This window comes from Dryas octopetala, chromosome 9, assembly GCF_963921425.1.
Source record: "Dryas octopetala chromosome 9, drDryOcto1.1, whole genome shotgun sequence".
Lineage (NCBI taxonomy): Eukaryota > Viridiplantae > Streptophyta > Magnoliopsida > Rosales > Rosaceae > Dryas > Dryas octopetala.
The window spans coordinates 10,139,308-10,162,578 of record NC_141374.1 but is presented as its reverse complement, the minus strand read 5'-3'; the positions used below and the strand labels follow the sequence as shown (position 1 = coordinate 10,162,578).

The following is a 23,271-nucleotide window of genomic DNA, read 5'->3' as shown; positions in this document are numbered from 1 at the left end:
ACAAGAAGATAGGAATATAAGCACTCGTAGCCATAATGTGGCGTCTATGTTCCCTTTACTTTCCTGTTCTTAAGGCTAAACAATTTCTGATTAATTATGAATAAAGCTCACATACCACTATACCAGACTACTAAGAGATGGTCAAAAGGTAAACTGTCCAAAAGTCAAAGTTATCAAGAGCAAGTAAATGTGAATTGTCAATTAGCAGATCCTATACCATTAAATTCATGTCAATCGACGTATGATTCATATCGTTGATTGATGAGTTATATATTGTGAGATTTGAATTAATTAACGATTTATGGATTAATTTGAATGGTTGATCGGTGAATTTTTTATATATATTAAGATTCACAGCAATTAATGTTTCATAATAGTTCATTCATAAGTATTATTTTTCAAATTTAAATTATTTTAGAAGTTAGAACTTTTTATTTTTATTTTTTCTATAAAACTATGCTGTCCCGTCACTTTAAAATCAATAAAATAACAATAAGGCAAATATAAAAATGCAAGAAATTCAACAATTAAGTGGCTTTGGAATATGAAAGGAAAAAGCTTATAGATATGGTGGCCACACCACTATCTCATTCTTTTGATTCTGGAAATCTAATCTTCCTGATCCATCTTTGTTTAACCCCCTTAATCTCTTATCCCCAAGAATTTTACAAACCCATATTTCTTTCATATGAGAATATGACTGTAGAACAGCCGATTTTGAATCACTTTTAATTTGAATTCTTAAAACCATTACAAGAGCACTTGTACAATATTCAACCACAGAAATAGTAGTAGAAATGTAGAATCCAAGCTGCACAGTCTACTATGAACATCATAGTCAGCATTAATTTCTAATATGAATTAAGAAGTTAATAACAACTGGATTATATCATGATTGCAATATTTAGCAACTAGTTAAGTTGGGCATTTAGCCACTTGTACTTCCCCTTTTTTTTTCAAACACTTGTACTTTCTAATTGTTCATCAAATTTATGTGTGGCACTTGTTTAAGTAGTATCTTTGACAGGTTATTCTACAATATCAACTCATATTGATAGCACTCACATTTCTTCTCACACTTGAAAGAGTATGTTATGAATTCACTACTCTTTCATCCACACATATTTTAAGACACACAAATTATCATTACACGACAAACTCTTACAATTATTTGACATATAATGAATTTTCCCTTTAAATAAAGTATTGGTATTTGCTAATTTTATTGGGCAAATTGTTTGCCACAAAATGAGTTTTTTTCTTAATTTTCTCATTAAATTCTTTTTGGTTTTTTTCCTTTTCTTTGGGGTCTGCCTCTAGGCAGTTAGTTTACTACAATTGGATTTCTTCTTATCACTTTTATTAAGACCTAACACATACCAAATCTCATGAGATTCTTAAGGGAATTATAAGCATGAATGCATGATTTGGCCCTTGCATTCTCAGCACGCACTAGAAATCCACCACCAATTCTCTCTTTCATAATTGGCCGTTACATAAAGAGCCAACCAATTTGCTTCTTTTAGGAAACAAACATCCTCACGAAACCCATGCAGTCATAAACAATTAATCAACCTTATCTGCAAAAGCCAACAAAGTAAAAAAGCCACATTCTCATCCTTTGCTTGGAAATTATATTTGAAACAATCCCACCAAGCCTGCAAGCCATTTTGCTCTATTCTATCACACAATGTCTGCAACATCAAACTTGGAAGAGAACCCAAGAGAGAGAGCCTCTCTGCAGCCACCTTCATCCCCACCTCTCACTCAAAAACGGCCAGCCAACTTTGTCAAGATCATGCTGTCAGAGCTAAAATTACAAAGAGGAATAGCTCTTCCTCTGGTGGCAATGAATTTGACATGGTTTGCCAAGATAGCTATCACAACAGCTTTTCTTGGCAGACTTGGAGAGCTTCAATTGGCTGGTGGCACACTTGGGTTCACTTTTGCTAATGTCACTGGCTTCTCTGTCATGAATGGACTCTCTAGTGCCATGGAACCGATATGTGGTCAAGCTTATGGGGCTAAAAACGTTAAGCTCCTCCACAAAACCCTTCTCATGGCAACTTTCTTGTTGCTACTTGCAACATTTCCCATCTCTTTCTTGTGGCTCAATGTTGACAAAATCCTCATCCATTTTGGCCAACAAGAGGACATTTCAACAGTTGCAAAGAGCTACCTTTTCTATCTCCTGCCAGACTTGGTGGTTACCTCATTGCTCTGTCCCCTCAAAGCCTACTTGAGCTCACAGAGCATTACAGTGCCTTCAATGTTCAGCTCAGCTCTGGCGCTTGCCCTTCACATACCCATCAACATCTTGCTTTCGAAAGCCAAGGGTATTGAGGGAATTGCAATGTCTGTGTGGATCACTGATCTCATAGTTGTGATTCTACTTGCTGTGTATGTGTGTATGATTGAACTTAATGCAAAGGAAGGGAGGTGGAAGGAAGGGGGGTGGTTTGACCAAGGTGTTGGGGATTGGATTAGGCTGCTCAAGCTTTGTGGACCTTGCTGCCTCACTACCTGCCTAGAATGGTGGTGCTATGAGATTTTGGTACTTCTAACAGGCAGGCTTGCCAATGCCAAGCAGGCAGTGGGAGTTTTAGCCATTGTATTAAACTTTGACTACTTGCTATACTCAGTGATGCTTTCTCTGGCAACATGTGCATCAACCCGTGTCTCGAATGAACTCGGGGCAAACCAAGCAGGCCCTGCTTATGAGTCTGCATTTGTGTCTCTAGCAGTAAGTGTGGTCTCAGGTTGCATAGGTGGGTTGCTGATGTTAGCAGCCAGGGGAAGTTGGGGATCTTTGTTCAGTCATGACAAGGGAATTGTCAGAGGTGTGAAGAAGATGATGATGCTGATGGCTTTAGTGGAGGTGGTAAATTTCCCATTAGCAGTTTGTGGAGGAATTGTCCGGGGAACGGCAAGGCCATGGTTGGCTATGTATGCCAATCTTGGTGGGTTTTACTTCATGGCCTTGCCCTTAGGAGTTGTTTTAGCCTTCAAGGTTGCACTTGGGCTCAGTGGACTGTTGATAGGATTCTTAATTGGAATGGTTGCATGCTTGATTCTGTTGCTGATGTTTGTTGTAAGGATCAATTGGGAAGAAGAAGCTTGCAAGGCACAAATACTTGCCTCAGTTGCCTGTCAAGCACCGGAAGCTAACAAAGAAGGAGACCACAAAAGCATGGAGAATATTACTGCTGAAGTCTAAGAACCTGTACAGACGTCTTTAACTCCAACACATATCCTCTCCTATCCTGGTTAACCAGAAAAGGTAAAATTTAACAAAGCTCACCTACCATATAACCAGGATCCCGATGACCAACTCTAGAAACAGCTTTGGGGAAAGAAAAAAAAAAACAACTTTCAGTCATTTCTGTAATTTGGGGGTTAATGCCTTCCTCATGAATCCATGTGAATTAATCATCACCTGATATAAAGGGTGCGCAACCTTACATGCAGTCAAGAAATTTCTTGAGAGCCAGAGACTAGTGTGGCTTTAAAATGCATACATAGTTAAAATGCAATTTCATGCAAAATAGAATTCGCCTAAATAAGTCACATGGCATTCCATACGAAAGAAATTATTGCAGAACTATTCTTCAATTTCAATAATTAAACACAAGAAAAAACTACTTGTAGGCTGAACTTGGACAATCCCACATGAATCAAATGCAAACTACCATTCAGGAACTTGAAATACCATTTTTTTGGCCATGGAATTTGAAATTCCACTACACATCTCTGAATAACATCACCAATCCATCCTTGATGTAGAAATTCACATCCTAGGTCACAGTGAACAAAAATAGAACATATCATCCATCAACAAATCCAGGTTTAGAACTTAAAGATTCCAGCTCTTTCACTTTCTCTTCATTGAAGCCAAGGGTAGCCATTATCTTGTGACCTGGGGATTCCGCTTCATACCAAATGCCAAGAAGTAGATCAGATGTTGTAATTTGCCCATCATCACCTGCAATTGATAAATTAATAAATAAAATTGCTAGGACATTAGAGTACAGCAAAAGGAGTCGATCAGTTGAGAATTATGATTTGTCAATGAGAAGATGGTCATTTGCCTTTGCAGTTCACTTCAGCAATTCCACAAGTGAGGGTACATTGCACAAAGAGCGACACAGTCTCCATTTCAAATAGTTCTGTTATCTTGGTTGCAGTCAAGAACCATGGTAAAATAAGATTTTTTTTTTTTTTCACCATTTATTGAAACAAATTACATCTGATATTCCAATCTCACAAAAGAAAAATGCATTATCCACAAATACCACTTCAGACCAATTCTTCTACAAGACAATTTGGAACACAACCTTTCATCATAATACTTAATCCAAAGCTCTGTATTTGTAAAAGATTGCACACTAACAAACATTCTCTGATGAAAGATAAGAAAAAAATGAAATTACAGAGCACAGGAAACATTTACAGAAAGTTCTAGAAAAACAAGAATTCACAAAATCATATGTAATGCTATTTAAATTGAAGTTACTAGCCTACATCTTTGTTGTGAATTCGGGCTCATCTCAGCCACTATACATACACTACCTGTCAGTATATATGTATGAATTTATATTTTTGTTTGATGTCCAAGATACTACTTGATTGACCATTCATGCGATCCCAAAAACAGTAATAGACACAAGTTCAGGACTCCTGAATGAGGAGACATGTAAGAAACAAATTTAATTTGCAAAAATTAAAAGGCCAATCAAAAAAATTTCCAAAAGAGAAAAATTTATATATAAATAACATGGCCCAAAATTTACCAGATTTTAGCTTTCTATCAACAGCCCAATCAAGCACTCTTTGAGTTTCCTCAGTCAATGGGGGATGCTCAGGACTGAAAAAGTACATGTCAGCTTTCCCAAGTAACTTGATGGTTTCTTCACGCACCTTGAAAAGCGTAATTCCATTTGCCCGCAAAAATTTTGCAGCCACACTGGTTCCTGCATGTTCCATTTATCACAAAGATCAGATATATTCATAAGATTTTTTTTGGGTAAAGATGGTAAATATACTGTAACTTCTGTAAGGCTTGGTATCTTATTAAGATTTGCATTCGTAGTTAGCCTTTAGTTGTTGCTTTTGAATCATAACTTGGACTAAATTGACAGCTAAGCCCTTATGCATAAGGTGGAAGCCTGCACACAACTACACAAGGGCCTTCTCAGTTCTAACCAGCATACAGGAGAGAGGATGGTTGTTGCATTAAGAGGTAATATGAAAATATATATATATATATATTCATCTTTTTCTCTAGTAGACTGCACCAAAAGAACCACAATTCGCCAACTAATCCCATGGCATACCTTCTCTCTACAAGCTTCAACTTATGCATAGTTCACAGGAAGACTATATTATAATGCTCCACACTATCTTATATTCCGCAACCGTTTAAATATCAAACTTTGCAGTTCGTTCTTACTTATTATAGTTCAAACTCTATAAATTGTTTGACTTCATCTTTAAATGACCTTAAACATGATTGAAATTGAAATTAAGACTTAAATATACGAGCAGTAAGATCAATAACCAACCAATAAAGACTACTTGCATTAGGAGGATGAATCACACAGAAAATAAATAAATGAACTAAAATTAACAACAATAAAAGCTTAAAAGGGTAAAAGAAAATTGCTTTACCCTCTATGAGGATACCCATGAGAAGTGCTTCAGTCCCAGTGGTTGGGTACTTGAGTTTCCTAGCTTCCAATTCACCCATGGCAAATGACTTTATAGCCCTCCAAGACCATCTGCGTCCACTCACCCATAACCAAAACCTCAATCCCAACAAACCCAGACACCAAAACACCAAACCACAAAAAAGAAAAGAAAACTCACTTTGGCACTTTCTCAGTAGATGAAACTCTTTCTGGGTTTCTGTAATGACCAAATCAGAAGCATCTGAAACAACACCTTGGTCATCTAAAATGTGCAAAAATTAAAATCAAAAATCAAGAAAGAGGGTCTTGGCAATGTGAGAAAATGGGACTTACGCGGTAGGGAGGCTGAGGCAGACTGTGGAAGGCAAAGGTCGGAGCTTTGGCATGTGGGTTCGAACGGTGAGTGTTGAGGACTGAAGCGAGAGACTGTTGGCGCCCAGCCATGGATTCTGCAAACTGTTGGGTCTCAGAGTCAGGGTCAGGGTCAGGGGTGGAGAATACGGGTCGGGTTTGGTTCCGTGATTGGGATTGGGATTGAGAGCTGAGGTGGTTGTTGGAAGCTTGGAAAGCATGTGAGCGGCCATTTTTGGAAAACAAGAGTGGGACTCGCTCAGTGCTTGGAAATGGATATGGGATTGCAAGCAAGAAGGAAACGGCATCCTTCAGTGGTTGTGTTATTGTGTTGGAGTTTGGACTGGGCTTTCTTCAACTCAAGTTGACTTCTTTTTGAGCCTGACAGCCCAAATTAACTTATGAGTTATAACCGTTGCAATTGGGCTAGTCGAAACGTTGTGTGCTGACAATTGGACTGAACCCATTTCTTGGCTTGTTTAGACGGTCCAGCCGGTTTTTGTACACCCTTTGCATAATAGTTTATAGAGAAATTTGAAAAATTAACCTAAATTGAAGTTAAATAAAGACTTTTAACTTTTTTTTTTTTTTAGAAATTTGACCTTCGAATAGTACTTGAACCCCTCTTGAGCACTACTCGATAGGGTTCAAGTACTACTCGAGGGGAGTTTGAGCACTTTTCGATGGAAACTCGAGTATTACTCGAGGGTCAAATTCTAAAAATAAAAAAAATAGGTTAAAAGTCTTTAATGGCAATCAAAATGGGTTAATTTTCTAAATTTCTCTAATTTATAAGATGTTAAATCTTTTCACTTATTAACAATTGATTTTTGAGAAATTTGAAAAACTAACCCAAATTAAAGTTAATTAAGGACTTTTAACTTCTTTTTAAAAATTTTAGAAATTTGACCATTTCAAGTGCTACTCGAGGGGGGTTCAAGTAGTTCTCAAGAGGAGCTCGAGCACTACTCGAAGGTTAAAATTCTAAAAATTTTAAAAATAGTTAAAAATTAATCTTTAATAGCAATCAAAATGGATTAGTTTTTCAAATTTCTCTTAATTTTAGTTGAATGGTTTAATTTCTATTTTGAAGCTGAATCTTTAACATGAAGATCGAACATAAAATGTCCAGTGGCCATCACTTGGCCCAATAAGACTAAAACTAGATCAATGAATCGAACTTAATAGCCTTTAACTCATCTGGGCTCGACTATTTATTGAACCCATGCTCAAGGAGCACAGCACTCGTGAAATGTGATCAATGAGGGACGAGTGACTGAGTGAGACTTTTAGCATATGCATTCTAATGGTTCATATCATTACATGGAAATGATGTGCCCTGAACAACAGAAAATTAAATGCGACAGCCAACACATTTACAGATTCACCGTTCACCTTGTCCCTATGGATCATACAGCTCAATGATATAAATCCACTGCTCTTGAAAAGGCATATATAAATCTGAATTCAATCCCACAACATGTCCTTTAATTTGCCTCTTCAAAACAGAAAACAAAAAACAAACACATTATAATGTTTCTGAATCTCTGATCTTATCGAAATGAAAAGTGAAAAAGGCATAGTAGCAGCTTTTTTTTGAAGCTATGAGCTTAGTGTTTCAGAAGGTAATATCCAATCCACAACTTGGTATGTAATATGCATGTCCAATTGTCCAGTCCGGCCACCAATTATGGAAGCATAGTGTCCTGAAAAGGCAGGGCCAACTCATTTGCAATGTCATGTGGTGCCATGTGAATAGGAAACAATCAAACAAGTGAAATTAAGGGTTCATTTAAAAAAAATCAAAACTGTGGGGGCACTTGACCCTATTGGCAAGGGCACAAAGATCCCATGTGAAAGTTTCCACAACATGGGTCACAATCTGTGTGACCAGCATAGACATATAGCATAACAAAGTCTTCAAGAGGTGGTACCCACCACCAAGATTAGGCCACCATTTTTTCTGTAGACAAAGGTCTGGTCCCTCTGATTTGGTGCAGTAAATTGAGGGGAATGGAAAGACTAGCAGTGTAGCACAAGAATGTGGTACCGAATAGTCAAGTTGGAATGTGGAACTTGTTGTTCAAAGAAGACAATAAGATGCAAGTGGGGCATGTAAATCTCTGAAATGTGCATAGCAGCACCTACTAGATCTCAAGTATAGCGTACGAGGGGGGTGTCCCTAGGAGTTGAAACCTTTAGCTAGATTTATGTACTGGAGGCTGCTGGAGGGGTTTACCGAATGAGAAAGGTTTGGTGTAAACAATCATGGTGTGCTTGTCTAATGATTGTTCACACAGTCTATCGAATGCCAAAAGTAATACATTCCGGAAAGTGTTCTTATTAAACCTGAGAATGAAATCTAATGCCTCTATTTTGCTTATCAAACCGAACTTATGAGGTAAAAAGTCTAAATACGTAAAACACTCACAAATCATACATATTAGATCAACGTACTTAAATTATGTTGCAATACTTGTATATATAGGCATTTAAGGCCAAAGGTATTTTAGTGCTCCATGCAATTAATTATGCAACAAATTAGCAAGGCCATGTAGACTCCTTACTAACCTTTATTTTACCTATCACGTATGATTTTCTTCGTAAACTTTGAAATTAACCTCATTTATGTCTTAGTGTGTAATATTACCTTAGCCACACACTCACGCCACCAGCATAAAACATGTCTAAGTCACAAATAAAAAGCGATATCTCATCTTTGATTCTCTTGCTTAGAAAAGAAGCTTATTAATCATGAAATTAATTAGTTGTGTGTGTCCACCAGCATGTTACTTTATGTTGAAAAAACTACTAGGGAGGAGAGAAGAACATCATTCACCCACATATTGACCCAATTATGTTAATTTTCTGATTAATAGTTTCAACTCCTATGGACAATATTTTTACCAATTAACAAGGCCCATCATTATCCATGCTGTACTAAGAAATGCTTAATCAATCCTTGACAAGATAAGGATGTTTAAAGACATAGACGTCAGCCTTATGTTAATCTAATCATGGCATGCAAATAGATATTTTAGAACTAGAATGAGTCAAATCAATGTAATCGCTCATTACGTAGGCTTTGGTTCTTGAGGGAACCAAGTGAGTTTATCGATTCAAATTTTGATAACTACTAAAGTGGACTTTTCTCATCAAAGTTATGACATGTAAATTCTAAAATAGAAAAATGATATGCCAAAATAACCAATGCTGTAAGCAAATAGCGACACAATTGACAATCAACTAATATCTAGAAATTTATAACTTTATTAGTATAATATTTACTCCTCCCATACTCACCATAATAATTTGACACAAGAGAGAAAAAATAAAATAAAAAATAAAACATATTAGGGTCTATTTACACCAACATCAAGTAAAGTCGGCCTATTTAAGGAAGCTAGGGAGATTGTTATAAATGAAAGTAAAATTTTGATGTCACAAATGTTTATATTTATTGTCTTTATCTCTTATATCAGGATAGATAGCAATAATATGTAGGTATTTTTTCAAGAATAAACATACCCAACTCTAGAGAAAGGCTAAATCTGTAGCAAGGGCATAGTTTGGTGAGGGACAAATGGATCGACATGCATTTTGGGAGTACATAAGTTAATCGCGGTGAGTAGCCAATTTTGCTGCAATCAAGCAGTCTATATATATACCATTTAAAAAACTTGAACACACATCAAATAATTCAAACCCAAGTGTTAAAGCAAAATCTACTCCCCAAAACCAAAAGTAGAAGATCCATATATCTTCCAAGTGTCCATAGCCCATGTAAAAAATTTGGTCATTATCATACGTCCTTATCAAAATTAATTTTATGGGTTATTCTCTAGTATGGTGAAGAAATTATTATAATTTATAATTAATGACTAAAGTGTTTATAAAAAATGCTTGCTGGTTTTCGATTGACAAATGGGAAAGTTGTCCAATTGGGTGCTCTGTCTTCTCAAGGGAAGCCAAAAGGCCAACAATGGCCACACCCTTAAATTCTCAAATTAATAATATTATTATTAATTTGGATGGGCAACAGCCAACAGGGCAAGATTAGGCAGTCACAATCTTATAATAAAATTAATTCCAAGGATTTTCATATTTTTTCAATGCTTGACAAGTCCTTTCCCCCAACCTACAATTCTCCAGCTGGCGCAAACTTGATGTAGTAACTACTTGAAGCAATTTAATGGAGGGGTACATGGAGCCAAACTATAGCTAGATTGAAAATGCCTTCGAAAATATGGGAAAGAATAATGCTATATTTACTACATTCTTATACCACATTTTCATACTATCTTATGTGTCATTATTTTACTGAACAAGATTTTTCTTTTTCTTTTTGGATTTTTGTTTTTATTTTTTAGTATCCAATGTATGAATGCCATATAAGTTACCACATAAGGTGATATGAAATTGTGGTATAAAAATGTGGGATATCTAGCACTACTGTAATGGAAATTCCTAGAATCTCATATTTATTCCTTATAATGGAATTAATTCCAAGAATCCAGGTGGAGTTTTAATTATGATTTACCATATCGAAGGCCAAAGAAATTTTATTTTTTAACTGAAAAATATAATAATATGAGGATTTGGGGGAATTAAATAATTAGTGTATGATCATATACTTAATTATACGGTTTTTTTTTTTTTTTTTTGAGAGGTAAAATTTGAACTTAAGATATCTTGTAATAAAGTGGAAAGAAAAGCTACTAAACCAATAACTAATTAGAACAAGTATACATAGTATTATGGTGATCAGACTTAAGTCATGTTTCATGTTATGTTAGTATACTTTGAAAATAATGTACTTAATTATAAGCAGAGCTAGTGGCATGCTTTCGATTGACCAAATAGCTTATTATAAATACCTGATGCATGAAAAATGGCTCTAAGAGTCATGCCATGCAGATAGCTAGAAAACCAGTCTTGCAAGGCAAGCCTGCATGACCTGCAGAGTTTGCCTCCCGCTTACGTTTTCTTACTTGGGCTTCCAATGTTGGTCCCCCTGCCTGCCGTCCGATAGTGATCGCACGGTCTGCGTTTTGCAATCTAATTGGATAGGCCACACTTGTTATTGGTTGACTTCTGTTGTCATTGGAGAATCTCTTTAAAACCCTTCGAATATACCATCTTGTTTCTATTCTTTTATGGAAGACTTCTAATATACTTAAGTAACTTGACATTATATATTACACATAACATAACAATAATAATTATGATATGGGCAATCCTTTGATCAAATGGTTACCTAATTTTCATCTTAAAAATAGTGTAGTATGTAGTACTAGAGGCACCAAACTCTTATTCCAATTTTAAAAATTCCAACTGATATGTTAATATTTTACTTACTTAATTTCTTTGATCCACATACTCTAAATCTCATTTATTTACAAATTGACGTACATCTCATATACCATATTAGTTGATCATCAAATTTGATAAAATAATTTAGTGCATCAGTATTTATTGTAAAAAATAATGTGACCAACCAAGATTAAACAATTGATATAAAGTGGATTGTTCTAGGGCTGTTTATAACTATGTGTTTGAAACAGGGCAGTTAATTAAGGTGACATTGGTGGTATTTACACATGTTACTGAAGTACTATATTTAGGAAACTTAAGGAAACAATAAATGAATTTTCGGATTGAGAAGGATTTAAAATTTCATATTACTAATGAATCATGTTTGAAAAACTTAAGAGAGAATTCATGATTTTTCAAATTAACTTTAGATGTGATTTATGATTGAAATCCAAAAAATTGAGATATTAGCTAGTGTCTAGTATTATCATATGTTTATGATTTTAACGTGATCCTAATTCAAAGTAGCATTACTTTTCCATGTAGGTATTTGACTATTTGGTTCCATATTCTTTCAATACAAGGGTAAAAAGGAAGTTGTCGTATAAGGAAATTAACGTTGAATGCTCAATAAAGCTGTTTCTATTTTAATATATATATATATATATATATATGTCTTAAGTCTTAAGTTCTTAACCATGCCCATCCAACTGTAGTCAAAATACTTTTCTGCTAATAACGTGAAAAGATTAATGACTATATTATATAGTGAGCACTTGTTGCTCATGTGGTTATGGAACATTCTACATAGTTTAGAATTTGGTGATTTGAGAACAACAATAGTGCCATTTGAAATTAAGACAAGGGCAAATTACACAAAAGTACCTCAACTAACCATCTTATTTCACTTGAGTACGCCCAATAAAAAAAGTTGCTCGTAGGTACCTCAATTACTGATTTTGCACACCCATGTACCTCCGTCAACTATTCCGTCAGGGAAGCCGTTAATTGTCCACGTGGCACACTGACATACCTTAAAAAAAATGCCACGTGGACAAACAAATAATAAAAAATAAAATAAACTTTAAAAAATAAAATAATTATTTTAAAAAACTAAAAAAATTAAAAACACAATAATTAAATTAAAAAAACTAAAAAATAAAGAAAAAATGGAGCACTGTTGCAGCACCCCTCCCTCCGAGACCCACCCAACCCAGCCACCCACCCCTCCGACCCCAGCCACCTTGTCGCCGACCCCAGCCACCACGCCGCCGACCCACTTGGCCACCCACCCTTTCTTTCCACGCCCCTCTCTCTCTCTCTCTATCTCTCTCTCTCTCTCTCTCTCTCTCTCTCTCTCTCTCTCTCTCTCTCCCCGAAACCCCAACCCCAGCCCAACCCCAACCCCCACCCAGAAACTGGGTCGTTCCGACGCCTCCGATTTGCTTAACGGATCTTGGGTTGTGGTGGCAGGGGACTCTCAAGCAAGGTATGTGGCGCTTTCTTTGTTGAGTCTTGTTTTGGATTCAGAGCCTATGGAGAAGGTTAGGAATGATTTGTTTAAAAGGCATAGTGATTATCAGATTGTGGTGGGTGAGTTTGGGATGAGACTGGATTTCATTTGGGCTCCTTTGGTGTTAATTTGACTAATTTGGTGATGGGTTTCAAGCGAAATCGAAATTACCCAGATGTGTTGGTCATGGGTTCTGGGTTCTGGGCTATGGCATATGCTTCATTTCACCAACGCATCAGATTTTGGTGTTTCATTGAAATCACTACGGAGTCGTGCGGTTTCTTTGCTACCATTTTCTCCTGAGCCTGCAATGGGATCAGTGCCGGCCAGATCGCAGCACTTGTTCTGGATTGGCATGCCGACGTTGATAAACTCGATGCTGAATATGGAGGAGAAGAGGGAGAAGATGACTGACGCATTGCGTGGTGAATATGATAAACAGCTTCACAAAAGTAAGCTTTTGCGCCAATCCGGAGGACCCTTTTTGTTGCTGGATATCGAGTCCTTGAGTTGGAATTGTGGGGTTCGTTGTACGGTGGATGGGGCTGGGGCTGGGGTTGGGCTGAGGTTTCGAGGAGAGAGAGAGAGAGAGAGAGAGAGAGAGAGAAAGAGAGAGAGAGAGGGGCGGGGAAAGAGAGGGTGGGTGGCCAGGTGGGTCGGCGGCGTGGTGGCTGGGGTCGGCGACAAGGTGGCTGGGGTCGGAGGAGAGTTGGGTGGCTGGGTTGGGTCGGTCTCGGAGGGAGGGGTGAGAGGCGGAAGGAGGGGTGCTGCAACAGTGCTCCATTTTTTAATTATTTAATTATTGTGTTTTTAATTTTTTTAGTTTTTAAAAATAATTATTTCATTTTTTTTATTTGTTTGTCCACGTGGCATTTTTTTAAAGGTATGTCAGTGTGCCACGTGGACAATTAACTGCTTCCCTGACGGAATAGTTGACGGAGGTACCTGGGTGTACAAAATCAGTAATTGAGGTACCTACGAGCAAATTTTTTTTATTGAGATACTCAAGTGAAATAGAGTGGTTAGTTAAGGTACTTTTGTGTAATTTGCCCTTAAGACAATATTAGATCAGATACATGAACATGTTGTTTTAAAATCCAAATGGGTTAACAAAATTGGAACAGGTTGGATCAGGGCACTACATAGATAAAATCAAAAAATTATAGAATGGCATGCATTGTTAAAATTAAAATTAGGGAGAAAATTGATGATACGACTTAAAAATGACAAAATTGATTTTGAAGGTCAATTTTCAAATAATGAAATTTTAAATAAAATGTGACCACTTTTGCTTAAGCAAAAATAGAAGTCAAAGAAGGATTGACAATGAGAGAGAGCCTCAGCTAGCTCGTCACCCTAGCTCACATCATGAGTCGCATGTCTCGCTACTTTGAGACTTTGACCAAACCCTGGTTCTCAAAATGACAAAACCTGTAACCCCTTTATTTGACGGCCAAGATCTTATTCTGACGAAAGTAGAGATCTTGGTGAAGAAAGACGTGGAAGGGACATGCAAGTATTCGACACCAGATGTCAGATGAGACTAAAAATCAAACTGAGATTTGCAACAAAATTAAATTTATTACTTCCAGACTTCCAGTTAATTATTTAATTAATTAACTAATTAATTTACTCCAACATGCTTAAGTAAACCACGTTCAACTTGAGATGAGACATGTCTCGAGTGTCTCACGGAGAGATATGCGGCGCCGCTGTATGGAATACCACCCCTCGCCCCAAATCCCGCCCAAAACGTGCTTATGTGAACGTGGCTCTCGATTTTGGCGCCATATATGGACTTAACAGTCAAAAAGGAGATCCACGGAAAAAAGCGGGAATTCCAAAAATTAAAAACAAAAAAAGATATTTGTTCGTTCTTTCTTAGCTGTCACCGACGTACAACCACTCCCTACACACCGTCCTCGTACATCACCAAGCGACCAACGAACCTTTCTCTCTGCAAAGGGCCACTGCGTCCACAATTTCCGATTGGACCCACCTTGCTTTTTTTTTTTTTGGGTTTGTCCCGCCCAATATCGATGTGTATATATCCCGTGATGATGTGGACCCCATACTCACCACCTTCCGATTTGGCGGGAAACACGGTGGATCTTCCCGCCAACGCACTTTGAATGAAGCGGCGCGTTTTCAAGTGCATAACCGCCACACCTGTCGCTAGTATAACCGACGCTCTTCGAAAATAACGACGTTTCGATTTCGTTATTTGCAACGCACGTCGTATGAGCTGTGGGGAGGGATCGTTCGTTCATCACCGTTGGATGGTGTGGGGACGACATAGTTGGGGTCGTCGTTGTTTGCCACGTAGAATTAAGGTCGGTTGCCAGTGACAGCTGCCAAGCAAGGGAACGTGCTTTCTGAGGAGCTTGCACGTGATTGTCAGACAGTGGTGGGCCAGCTGGTGGGGCCCTTGCAGGTCCAGTGTGAAGGATTTGTCGACGTATCCATCTCTGCACTCGACACGTGTCGGAAAGTTGAGGATTTCGAAAAACAACTGAGACATAATGAGTCCGAAGGCGTGCCTCCACGACTACGTCTAAAGTCATGCGCGCAAATCGTGCGCTCACACCAATCAAACGCAGCCACGTCATCCCGCTTTGACTAACGAACCCTTCGAATCCCCTTAGACGTCATTTAGCACATAACAGTCCGTCATTAACTCAACTTGATAATTCAACGTACGTGATTCGAATATTCCATGTTAGGAAAGTTAAACTATCATTAAAACAAGCCATTTTAACGGACTCCGTGAGGAATTTACCAAGTTACCATCGAGAGCGGCTGAAATACAAGAAAAACCGGCCCGAAACAATGACAGAGGAAAAGCCGAAAAGCCGGTGTGGTTGTCATAATTCCGGTCGGCAAATCCCAACTTAATATCCAAGCGATGTGGGACCCGCTTCTGCCCACATGGACACACCCCTTCTTGATTCTTCTTGTTTCCCAATTGAGTCGAGCTTACGCAAAGGCGGGGGTTAGAGAGGCACACGTGGCGGCCGAGCTGGACGTATGAAACCCGAAGGAGAAGGGATCAGCCGCCACGTGTCATTGCGATTGGTTGACCTTTTGGAGTGAGGGCTAGTGTGTGGGATCGGTCAGCGCGGGCAGCATCCCGGGCAAGGCGTTAGTCATGCCATGTGACGAGTTAGTAGTAATGCAGCCTCTGGCTCTTTGCGTAAGAGCGAGAGGCGTGGCCTCATAAATAAATAAAATAAAAGAATAAAATATTCGTTTTTTTTAAACAATAAAATAATAATTGTTTTTTTTTTTTAATTTGTAAATAAGTAAATATATATATATAAGAGGCAAGAGCCAAGAGGTGAGTGTGCGAAGAACTAAAGGCGTGGTTAGAAATAGAGAGAGAAAATAGTAACTCTTTCTAGAGAGAGAGAGAGGTTGGCGTTGGGTGAGAGACTGAGAGGGTTGTTCATGGCGATTTAGTCGAAGGTCTGAGCGATAGAGTCTGAAGGCACATCTGGCATTGGGCTTTGTTTGATACGGCGTGCGAAGTTTTTGGGTCTTCTTCGATTCTCTCGTCGCTCACTACACGCAGAAGAATTTGAGGGAGGGATTGCTTTCTATAAAGGCCAAGCACACCTTCATTCCTCAGCTTGTTCTGCGTTAAGTGCTCTGTTTTCTCTCACAAATTGAAAGAAGAAGATGGAGTGGACTGCTTGTCTTGATGAATATGAAAAACTCGTCTTCCGTATGAACACTCCCAGGTATATTACTTCTCTGTTTGTTTTTGTTTAAACTCATGGTGGTCATTAATGGTTTCTGAGCACTTCGAAATTTCACCGACTCCGATTTTGTATTTGTGTTTTTTGGAGTTTCGGATTTGCAGCTTTGCGGCTTTTCTGGCTTTGTTGCTTTTCACCACCGCTGTGATCTCCAACTTTCCATTGCTTTCTCGAGAAAATTTTTACCGATCCGGATCTCTTCTCGATTTTACCTTTAGTTTTATTTTCACCAACAATTTTAATTTAAAACAACAATAATGGTTGCACCAACTTTACCCAATTTTCACCCGCATTTATTTTATTTTCTTCCCCAAAATTAAAAATTTCATACTCTTTTATTTTTTATTTTTTAAATCTGACCTTTCTTACAATTTACCGTAAGCAATTTGAAATTTAAAGTTTGGAAATAATGAAAATAAAATAGAAAGTTGATGGTGGTGGTGTTGTTCTCTGACTTGACCATTCACTGCTTTTTTTGCTTGGCAGGGTCGTGATCGACAATGCCGTCTGCGCCACTGCGACTTTAGTCAAGGTTTGCTTCTACGAAACCCCAATTTTCAATGCCCTTCCAAAAGCCAAAAAAGAAGCTTTGAACTTTGAAGTTTTCTAAAAATTGACTAATCAATGGTCTCTGTTTCTTTGTTGGGTCTACAGGTTGACAGTGCTAGAAGGCATGGAATTCTTCTCGAGGCTGTTCAGGTCCTCACGGATCTCAACCTCTCAATTAAAAAGGCTTATATTTCTTCTGATGGACGCTGGTTCATGGATGGTAAGAAAATTCTAAATTATAAAATGTATTCCCTTTTGGGTTTTTAGCTTTTGCTGGTATTTCTTGAATTCTATTTCTAAATATGGGTTTTTGTTTTTGCTCCAGTTTTTCATGTTACTGATCAAAATGGGAACAAATTAACTGACGAGAGCGTCATTAACTATATTGAGCAGGTAAATCATTCATTTAATGCCAATTTAATCACCTTTTTTATTCTTTCATGGGTGTTTAATTATGTTCCTGTGTAGAATTGAAACTGAAGTTGTTTTATTTCTTTGTATTTGACAGTCACTTGGAACAATTCACTTTGGGACATCCAGCTGCTCCAATGGTCTAACAGCACTGGAGCTTACCGGGACAGACCGGGTTGGTCTTCTTTCCGAGGTCTTTGCAGTGCTAGCTGACCTGCAATGCAATGTGGTTGAGTCCAAGGTGTGGACGCACAATGGGCGAATCGCTTCGTTAATTTATGTGAAGGACGGTGATTCTGGTTGCCCAATTGAAGACTCCCAGAAGATTGATACAATTGAATCGCGGTTAAGGAATGTTCTTAAGGGAGATAATGATATTCGGAGCGCCAAAACCTCAGTTTCCATGGCAGTTACACACACCGAAAGAAGACTGCACCAAATGATGTTCGCGGATCGTGATTATGAAAGGAAGCCCATTCTACGGCTTTGCACCGACTCTCCGGTCATAACGGTGCAGAACTGGGCGGAAAGGGGTTATTCCATAGTGAATATTCAGTGCAAGGATAGAGTAAAGCTTTTGTTTGATGTTGTTTGCACATTGACAGACATGGACTATGTGGTTTTTCACGCCACTATCAAAACAGCAGGGGATAGAGGATGCATGGTATGTATTTTTGTGTAGTTTGGTTTATGTCATTTTATATTATTATTTTCAAACTTGAGGGTGACTAACTTGGGTTTTGTGGTTGAATTATGTTTCAGGAATTTTACATTAGGCACACTGATGGTACCCCTATTAGTTCAGAACCTGAACGACAGCGGGTAATCCAATGCTTACAAGCTGCCATTGAAAGAAGAGCATCTGAGGTATTGCCCATTTTTCAGTTTTCTCTATTAAATTGTTCATTGTTTCATTATGTTATGATTCCATGATGTTGTAGATGCTAATGGCCAAATTGGGTTACTGCATTTGCAGGGTGTGAGGCTAGAATTGTGCACTGACGATAAACAGGGCCTTTTAGCGAAAGTTACAAGAACATTCCGAGAGAACGGTCTTAATGTGACAAGGGCTGAGATATCCACCACAAGGGAAAAGGCTCTAAACGTTTTCTATGTTACAGATGCAGTGGGGAACCCTGCAGATCCAGCAATCATTGAATCAGTCAGACAGAAAATAGGGTTGAGTGACTTGAAAGTCAAGGAACTGCCATTGATTTACCATCCAAAGGGTGAAAGGGAGGAGCAAGCAGTTGGGGTTGGTGGAGCAGTGTTGTTATCACTTGGGAGCCTAGTGAAAAGGAATCTATACAATTTGGGGCTGATCAGATCTCATTCTTAGAGGAAGTTTCTATTTGGGTTGTGGGAGATTTATTATTCACTTTGCTGGCATGATGATAATATTCTTTGCTTGGGGTTTTGGGATTGTACATAAAGAGAAAAAGAGGGGTGGAATTTGGTGATAGTAGTTGTTGTTATAGGTGGGTTTGGTTGGCTGAATTGATAGGACATAGAGATGGAGGGGCCACCATTTTAAATGCTTTTGTTTGAATTAGCAGAGGGAAAAACAGATGGAATGTAAAAAAATGTGTTGGTGGAGGGAAGGTAGGGTTATTGATATTGGTTTGTTGCTGGCTGGCTGGGGCAGGCCGAAATTAAATAGTGAGAATGTTAGGTAAAACAAATAGAGAATTTGGGTTTATACAGCACTACACATATGTACATAAACGACCTGTTAAGTATTATTATTTAACTTTAATGGTTGACTTGATTTTTTAATGAAATATTAATATTTTTCTTTCATTTCTGAGTTCTGACCCACATGTTTTTACTTTAAGTGCAATGGGGGGAGAATCTAATCCCTGCTTCATATTTCATAGCTCCTTTCTTGTTAAAGAAGAAAATCACATAGATTTGTGGGGTAAGAAAATTATAATTAAAATAATAAGTTTGGTAAATTGTCGACTGTTTGTTTGAATAAAGCAGTAGGTAAAGAAAAATCATGTTCTCTGGAAAATGTGAACGTAGACATCCTCAAGTTTGTGACATGCAAGAAAATGGGTTTCTTGATGTCAAATCAACTTGAGACATGTGACAAAATCAGACTATGGCTAAGAGAATATGAGTATTTGCAACGGAATTCTCATATCTGAAAATAGAATTAATAATTAATGGAGAAGCTTAAGAACTTATTAACTATTATATAAGGCTTTATATTATGATGTGGGACAAAACACCGAATACTATTTAAATTAACAGTCCGTAATTTATAGCACTCATTTATAGAGAAAACTTTGTTGCCGCATCCAACCATAATTAGACACACCAGCCGCACCCAATTTAAAGCCTACTAATAATTTAGGCTTATTAATTACATTAATTTACATGTATGCCATTAGAACCCAGCCATTACCGCATCCAAGCAAGTCTACAGGACAGCTGGAAGCCCAACCCCTACCCTTCTGACGCGCGCTGACACATGCTGACACATGCTGACGCACGCTGACATCACTGTAACTGAATTTTGTGAAACTGTTTTTTTTTTTTTTTGCTGGAATTGAAGTTTTTGCTAAAGCTCAATATTTTTCTAAAACTAAAATCAAACACTAAAATTGAATTTTATTACACTAAAACTGAATTTCAAGAATTCAATTACATTGAAACTGAATTTTAGAAATTCAGTTACACTTAATTGAAGAATTCAATTATGAATTCACTTACTGAAACTGAATTAAGTAATGAAACAATTACACCTTGACTAAAATGCAATTACACCTTAATTAAAAAACAATTATACCTTCACTAAAACAATTACACTTCACTAAAACAGTTACACCTTTACTTGACAAAAAATAACAATTATATCAATTCAATGTTTCACTATAGACTAAATTCAGTGAAATTAAATTTAGTGAAACTGAAACCCTAGACAACGTCGTCTGATCATCTCACGCGCGATGAGTACACGACAGTCGCCACTGCCTCGATCTGTTTCTACCTGCAAATTTGATTCATCATATTTCAGAACTATAATTTCATTCAAAATTCATTTAAAACTCATGTTTCACGAACTAAAACTGTTTAATCAATAAATGTAGGCTTAAAGTTCCCTATCCAACTACTGTTATAAGTGAAACTGAATTTTCAGGAAGTGAAACTGAATTTTCTAGAACTGAAACTGAAACTGAATTTACACAGTTGTACTAATTAAGCTAGAAACTGAAACTGAATTTACTGAATTCAGTTGGACTTTACAATCGCCGAGGTACCTGATTAAGACCAGACAGTTCAACAAATCAAACAGGGTTCACAAAATTGTTCGTTCAACGGCCAAGTCGGGCGGTGACCACCACGCACGGTGGCTACCCAGCCCCAATCAACACACATAAAATCATAGAACTCACCCAAAAATATTCTCGGACCTCAAATTGAGCTTTTAGGATTCAGAGGAGGCTGAACAGTAAAAAAAACACCCAATTCTTCCTCTAGCGGTGGCAGCAGCAGCAGCCCAACCTGAAATCCAAGATTTGAGTTAAAACAACCCAACCAATAGCAAGAGCAGGTCGAGGGGACAAAGATTGATACCTAGATCGACGGAAAACACCACTGGAATCGGCCCGAGAATCGTCGGAGAAGCCAATGATGCCAACCATCATCATGGGCTCGACGTGACGCGAGAACTTAGATGGATCCATGATCGGAGCACACCATCGTGACGAACTCGACGAGAGGAAGAATTCTGAGCCGGAGTTGGGCCGCGAAGTCGCCGGAAACAGCGAGAGCCGTTGGCGTTGACCACTGTGCGCGGACTGGGTTTTATGTTCGGGGCGTTTTTGGGTAAAACGAATACCAAGGGAAGAGAGAGAAGAGAGGCGAGTTCAACGAGCCAAAAACCACCTTCATCGGCCGCCGGACGCGCTGCCACGCGCCGGTGACAGAGGCGGCGAAGGTGAGTTCTCGCTAGTAGGGGAGAGACGCGAGAGAGAGAGAGAGAGAGAGAGAGAGAGAGAGAGAGAGAGAGAGAGAGAGAGAGAGAGAGAGAGAGAGAGAGAGAGTGAGTGAGTGAGTGAGTGAGTGAGTGAGTGAGTGAGTGAGTGAGTGAAAATGAGAAATGAACCTAGCCAAGGGTTATAATCGAAATTTTCAAAATAGAGGGGGTCAAATCTAGCTGGGTATAGGTTGACTAGGGGGTTTTGAGAGAAGTTAAGTTTATAATAGGGGGTTTTGGGAGAGGTTGATTTAGTGTGGGGGTTATGAGAGAACCTAGTTCTAAATAGGGGGTTAGTAATAGTTTACGTTTAAATTAAAGGGAGACTTCCATTTAGATCTTTTAGTTTTATATTATACTAAATAAAGCCTTATGGCTTTTAAAATTCTAAATAAAGTCTAATTATATTGTAACCATTCTATGTTACACAATATTGGTCCATTATTTTTTATTTTTTTCACACATACTAGACGCCGACCAGTCAGCGACCATTTTCGATTGTTCGGCAGTGCATTTTTACTTCTTTGTCAAGTCCTGGTTTGTCGGCTTCATATTAGGTTATAACTTTGAGATTTTGGGCCCTTCACAAACCTCATTCTATATCTTAGGAAAATATGAGGTTAAATCGTACCCTATTCCCTCAAAAAATAAAAAAATAATAACATATTTTTTTGACAAGGCAATAATCAAAGGATTTTATTTAGAAAAAATAAAGACTTTATTTGGAAAAAAAATATAAAAAAGTCATAAGGTTTTTTTCCAAATAAAAAATGTTAGAAGGACTAAACTGTAATTTTTCCTAAATTAAATTATTAATTTAAAGATGTTGGATATAGATGGATGACCATGTCTTTCCTCTTATTTCTAGCTACATATAATTTATTCCAGCCCTCTTTTCTTTTTCTATTTTCCATTTCACAAATAAACAAACAACCTCATTTACTAGTAAATATATAGCTTGTTTGGTCTCCAAGAAAAGAAAAGAACATATCTGGTTTTAAAAAGAAATGAAAAAAGAATTAATGATGATCATATATATCCTACACAACCGACACTTAATAGGCCAACCAACAATATGGATAGTCTTTAGATTGTTTATATCTAGCATGTTTAACAATGTGATTAGTCTTCTACTTTGATAATTCAAATTTAATATATTTTATGCAGCTTTGGGTCCATTAGCGATCGAATAGATGTATAAACAAACTAAAACTGATTATATATTAACAAGTTGGGATTTAAAACTTGAAAGTAGTCAAAGGTAAGAAAATTAGAGAGAGAATTAAAACGATTAAATTAAAAAATTGTTTTGTATGTCTGAGACTGAGAGAAAGAGAACGGCTGGTTGTCTTTACCATTTGCTATGTGTTTATGTGTTCAAGGCAAACACCACGACTCCCGACAATTGGTCGAACAATTTCCAGTTGCAACTTGCTTTGTCTTCATCTGCCGCTTTTTCTGCTCTAAATTACTTCTTTAGCAGTTTAAGCATATCTCAAATTAATCATATTTTTAACTCATTAATACAGAGTATAATAGTTGAGGTAATGCAATTAGAATGACTGTAGAATTTGTACTTTTGAACTCAAGTTTGATCATTCCTCCCTTTAAATAAAAAAATATATATAAACATAACATAATATCTGTTTATTAGAAAATTGGGAAAATGTTAGCAAAAGGACTATATATATACCTCTATTTTTA

At 37.6% G+C, this 23,271-nt stretch overlaps 3 protein-coding genes and 1 pseudogene across 3 annotated transcripts; 3 read left to right on the top strand and 1 right to left on the bottom strand.

Moving 5' to 3' along the window:
- Positions 1 to 1,690: 1,690 nt before the first annotated feature.
- LOC147273892 (MATE efflux family protein) lies at positions 1,691 to 3,410 on the top strand. Its single transcript, XM_086256405.1, has one exon. The coding sequence runs from the start codon at positions 1,691 to 1,693 to the stop codon at positions 3,215 to 3,217; it is 1,527 nt and encodes a 508-aa protein (XP_086112531.1). The 3' UTR covers positions 3,218 to 3,410.
- Positions 3,411 to 3,550: 140 nt separating this feature from the next.
- LOC147273891 (Double Clp-N motif protein) lies at positions 3,551 to 6,337 on the bottom strand. The gene is made up of 5 exons (XM_086256406.1): positions 6,021 to 6,337; positions 5,866 to 5,904; positions 5,668 to 5,777; positions 4,791 to 4,970; positions 3,551 to 3,982 (listed from the first exon to the last, which is right to left on the bottom strand). The coding sequence occupies exons 1-5, from the start codon at positions 6,269 to 6,271 to the stop codon at positions 3,825 to 3,827; spliced, it is 738 nt and encodes a 245-aa protein (XP_086112532.1). The 5' UTR covers positions 6,272 to 6,337; the 3' UTR covers positions 3,551 to 3,824.
- Positions 6,338 to 7,642: 1,305 nt separating this feature from the next.
- LOC147273890 (protein ALTERED XYLOGLUCAN 9 pseudogene) lies at positions 7,643 to 14,010 on the top strand (annotated as a pseudogene).
- A 2,226-nt stretch (positions 14,011 to 16,236) lies between these two features.
- On the top strand, positions 16,237 to 19,376 carry ACR7 (ACT domain repeat 7). Its single transcript, XM_086256411.1, has 7 exons — positions 16,237 to 16,604; positions 17,109 to 17,154; positions 17,277 to 17,391; positions 17,497 to 17,564; positions 17,680 to 18,246; positions 18,345 to 18,449; positions 18,559 to 19,376. Exons 1-7 carry the CDS (start codon positions 16,543 to 16,545, stop codon positions 18,919 to 18,921), a joined length of 1,326 nt encoding a protein of 441 aa, XP_086112537.1. The 5' UTR covers positions 16,237 to 16,542; the 3' UTR covers positions 18,922 to 19,376.
- Positions 19,377 to 23,271: the final 3,895 nt, after the last annotated feature.

What these genes read in the sequence shown, in the direction of transcription:
- LOC147273892 (XM_086256405.1), top strand. Translation starts at nt 1,691, where the DNA reads ATGTCTGCAACATCAAACTTGGAAGAGAACCCAAGAGAGAGAGCCTCT.
- LOC147273891 (XM_086256406.1), bottom strand. Translation starts at nt 6,271, where the DNA reads ATGGCCGCTCACATGCTTTCCAAGCTTCCAACAACCACCTCAGCTCTC. An exon ending in TCTACTGAGAAAGTGCCAAA is followed by an intron (nt 5,778 to 5,865) that starts GTGAGTTTTCTT and finishes GAGTGGACGCAG; the next exon opens with ATGGTCTTGGAGGGCTATAA. An exon ending in TGATAGAAAGCTAAAATCTG is followed by an intron (nt 3,983 to 4,790) that starts GTAAATTTTGGG and finishes TATCAATTGCAG; the next exon opens with GTGATGATGGGCAAATTACA.
- ACR7 (XM_086256411.1), top strand. Translation starts at nt 16,543, where the DNA reads ATGGAGTGGACTGCTTGTCTTGATGAATATGAAAAACTCGTCTTCCGT. An exon ending in CAGGGGATAGAGGATGCATG is followed by an intron (nt 18,247 to 18,344) that starts GTATGTATTTTT and finishes ATTATGTTTCAG; the next exon opens with GAATTTTACATTAGGCACAC. An exon ending in TTGAAAGAAGAGCATCTGAG is followed by an intron (nt 18,450 to 18,558) that starts GTATTGCCCATT and finishes CTGCATTTGCAG; the next exon opens with GGTGTGAGGCTAGAATTGTG.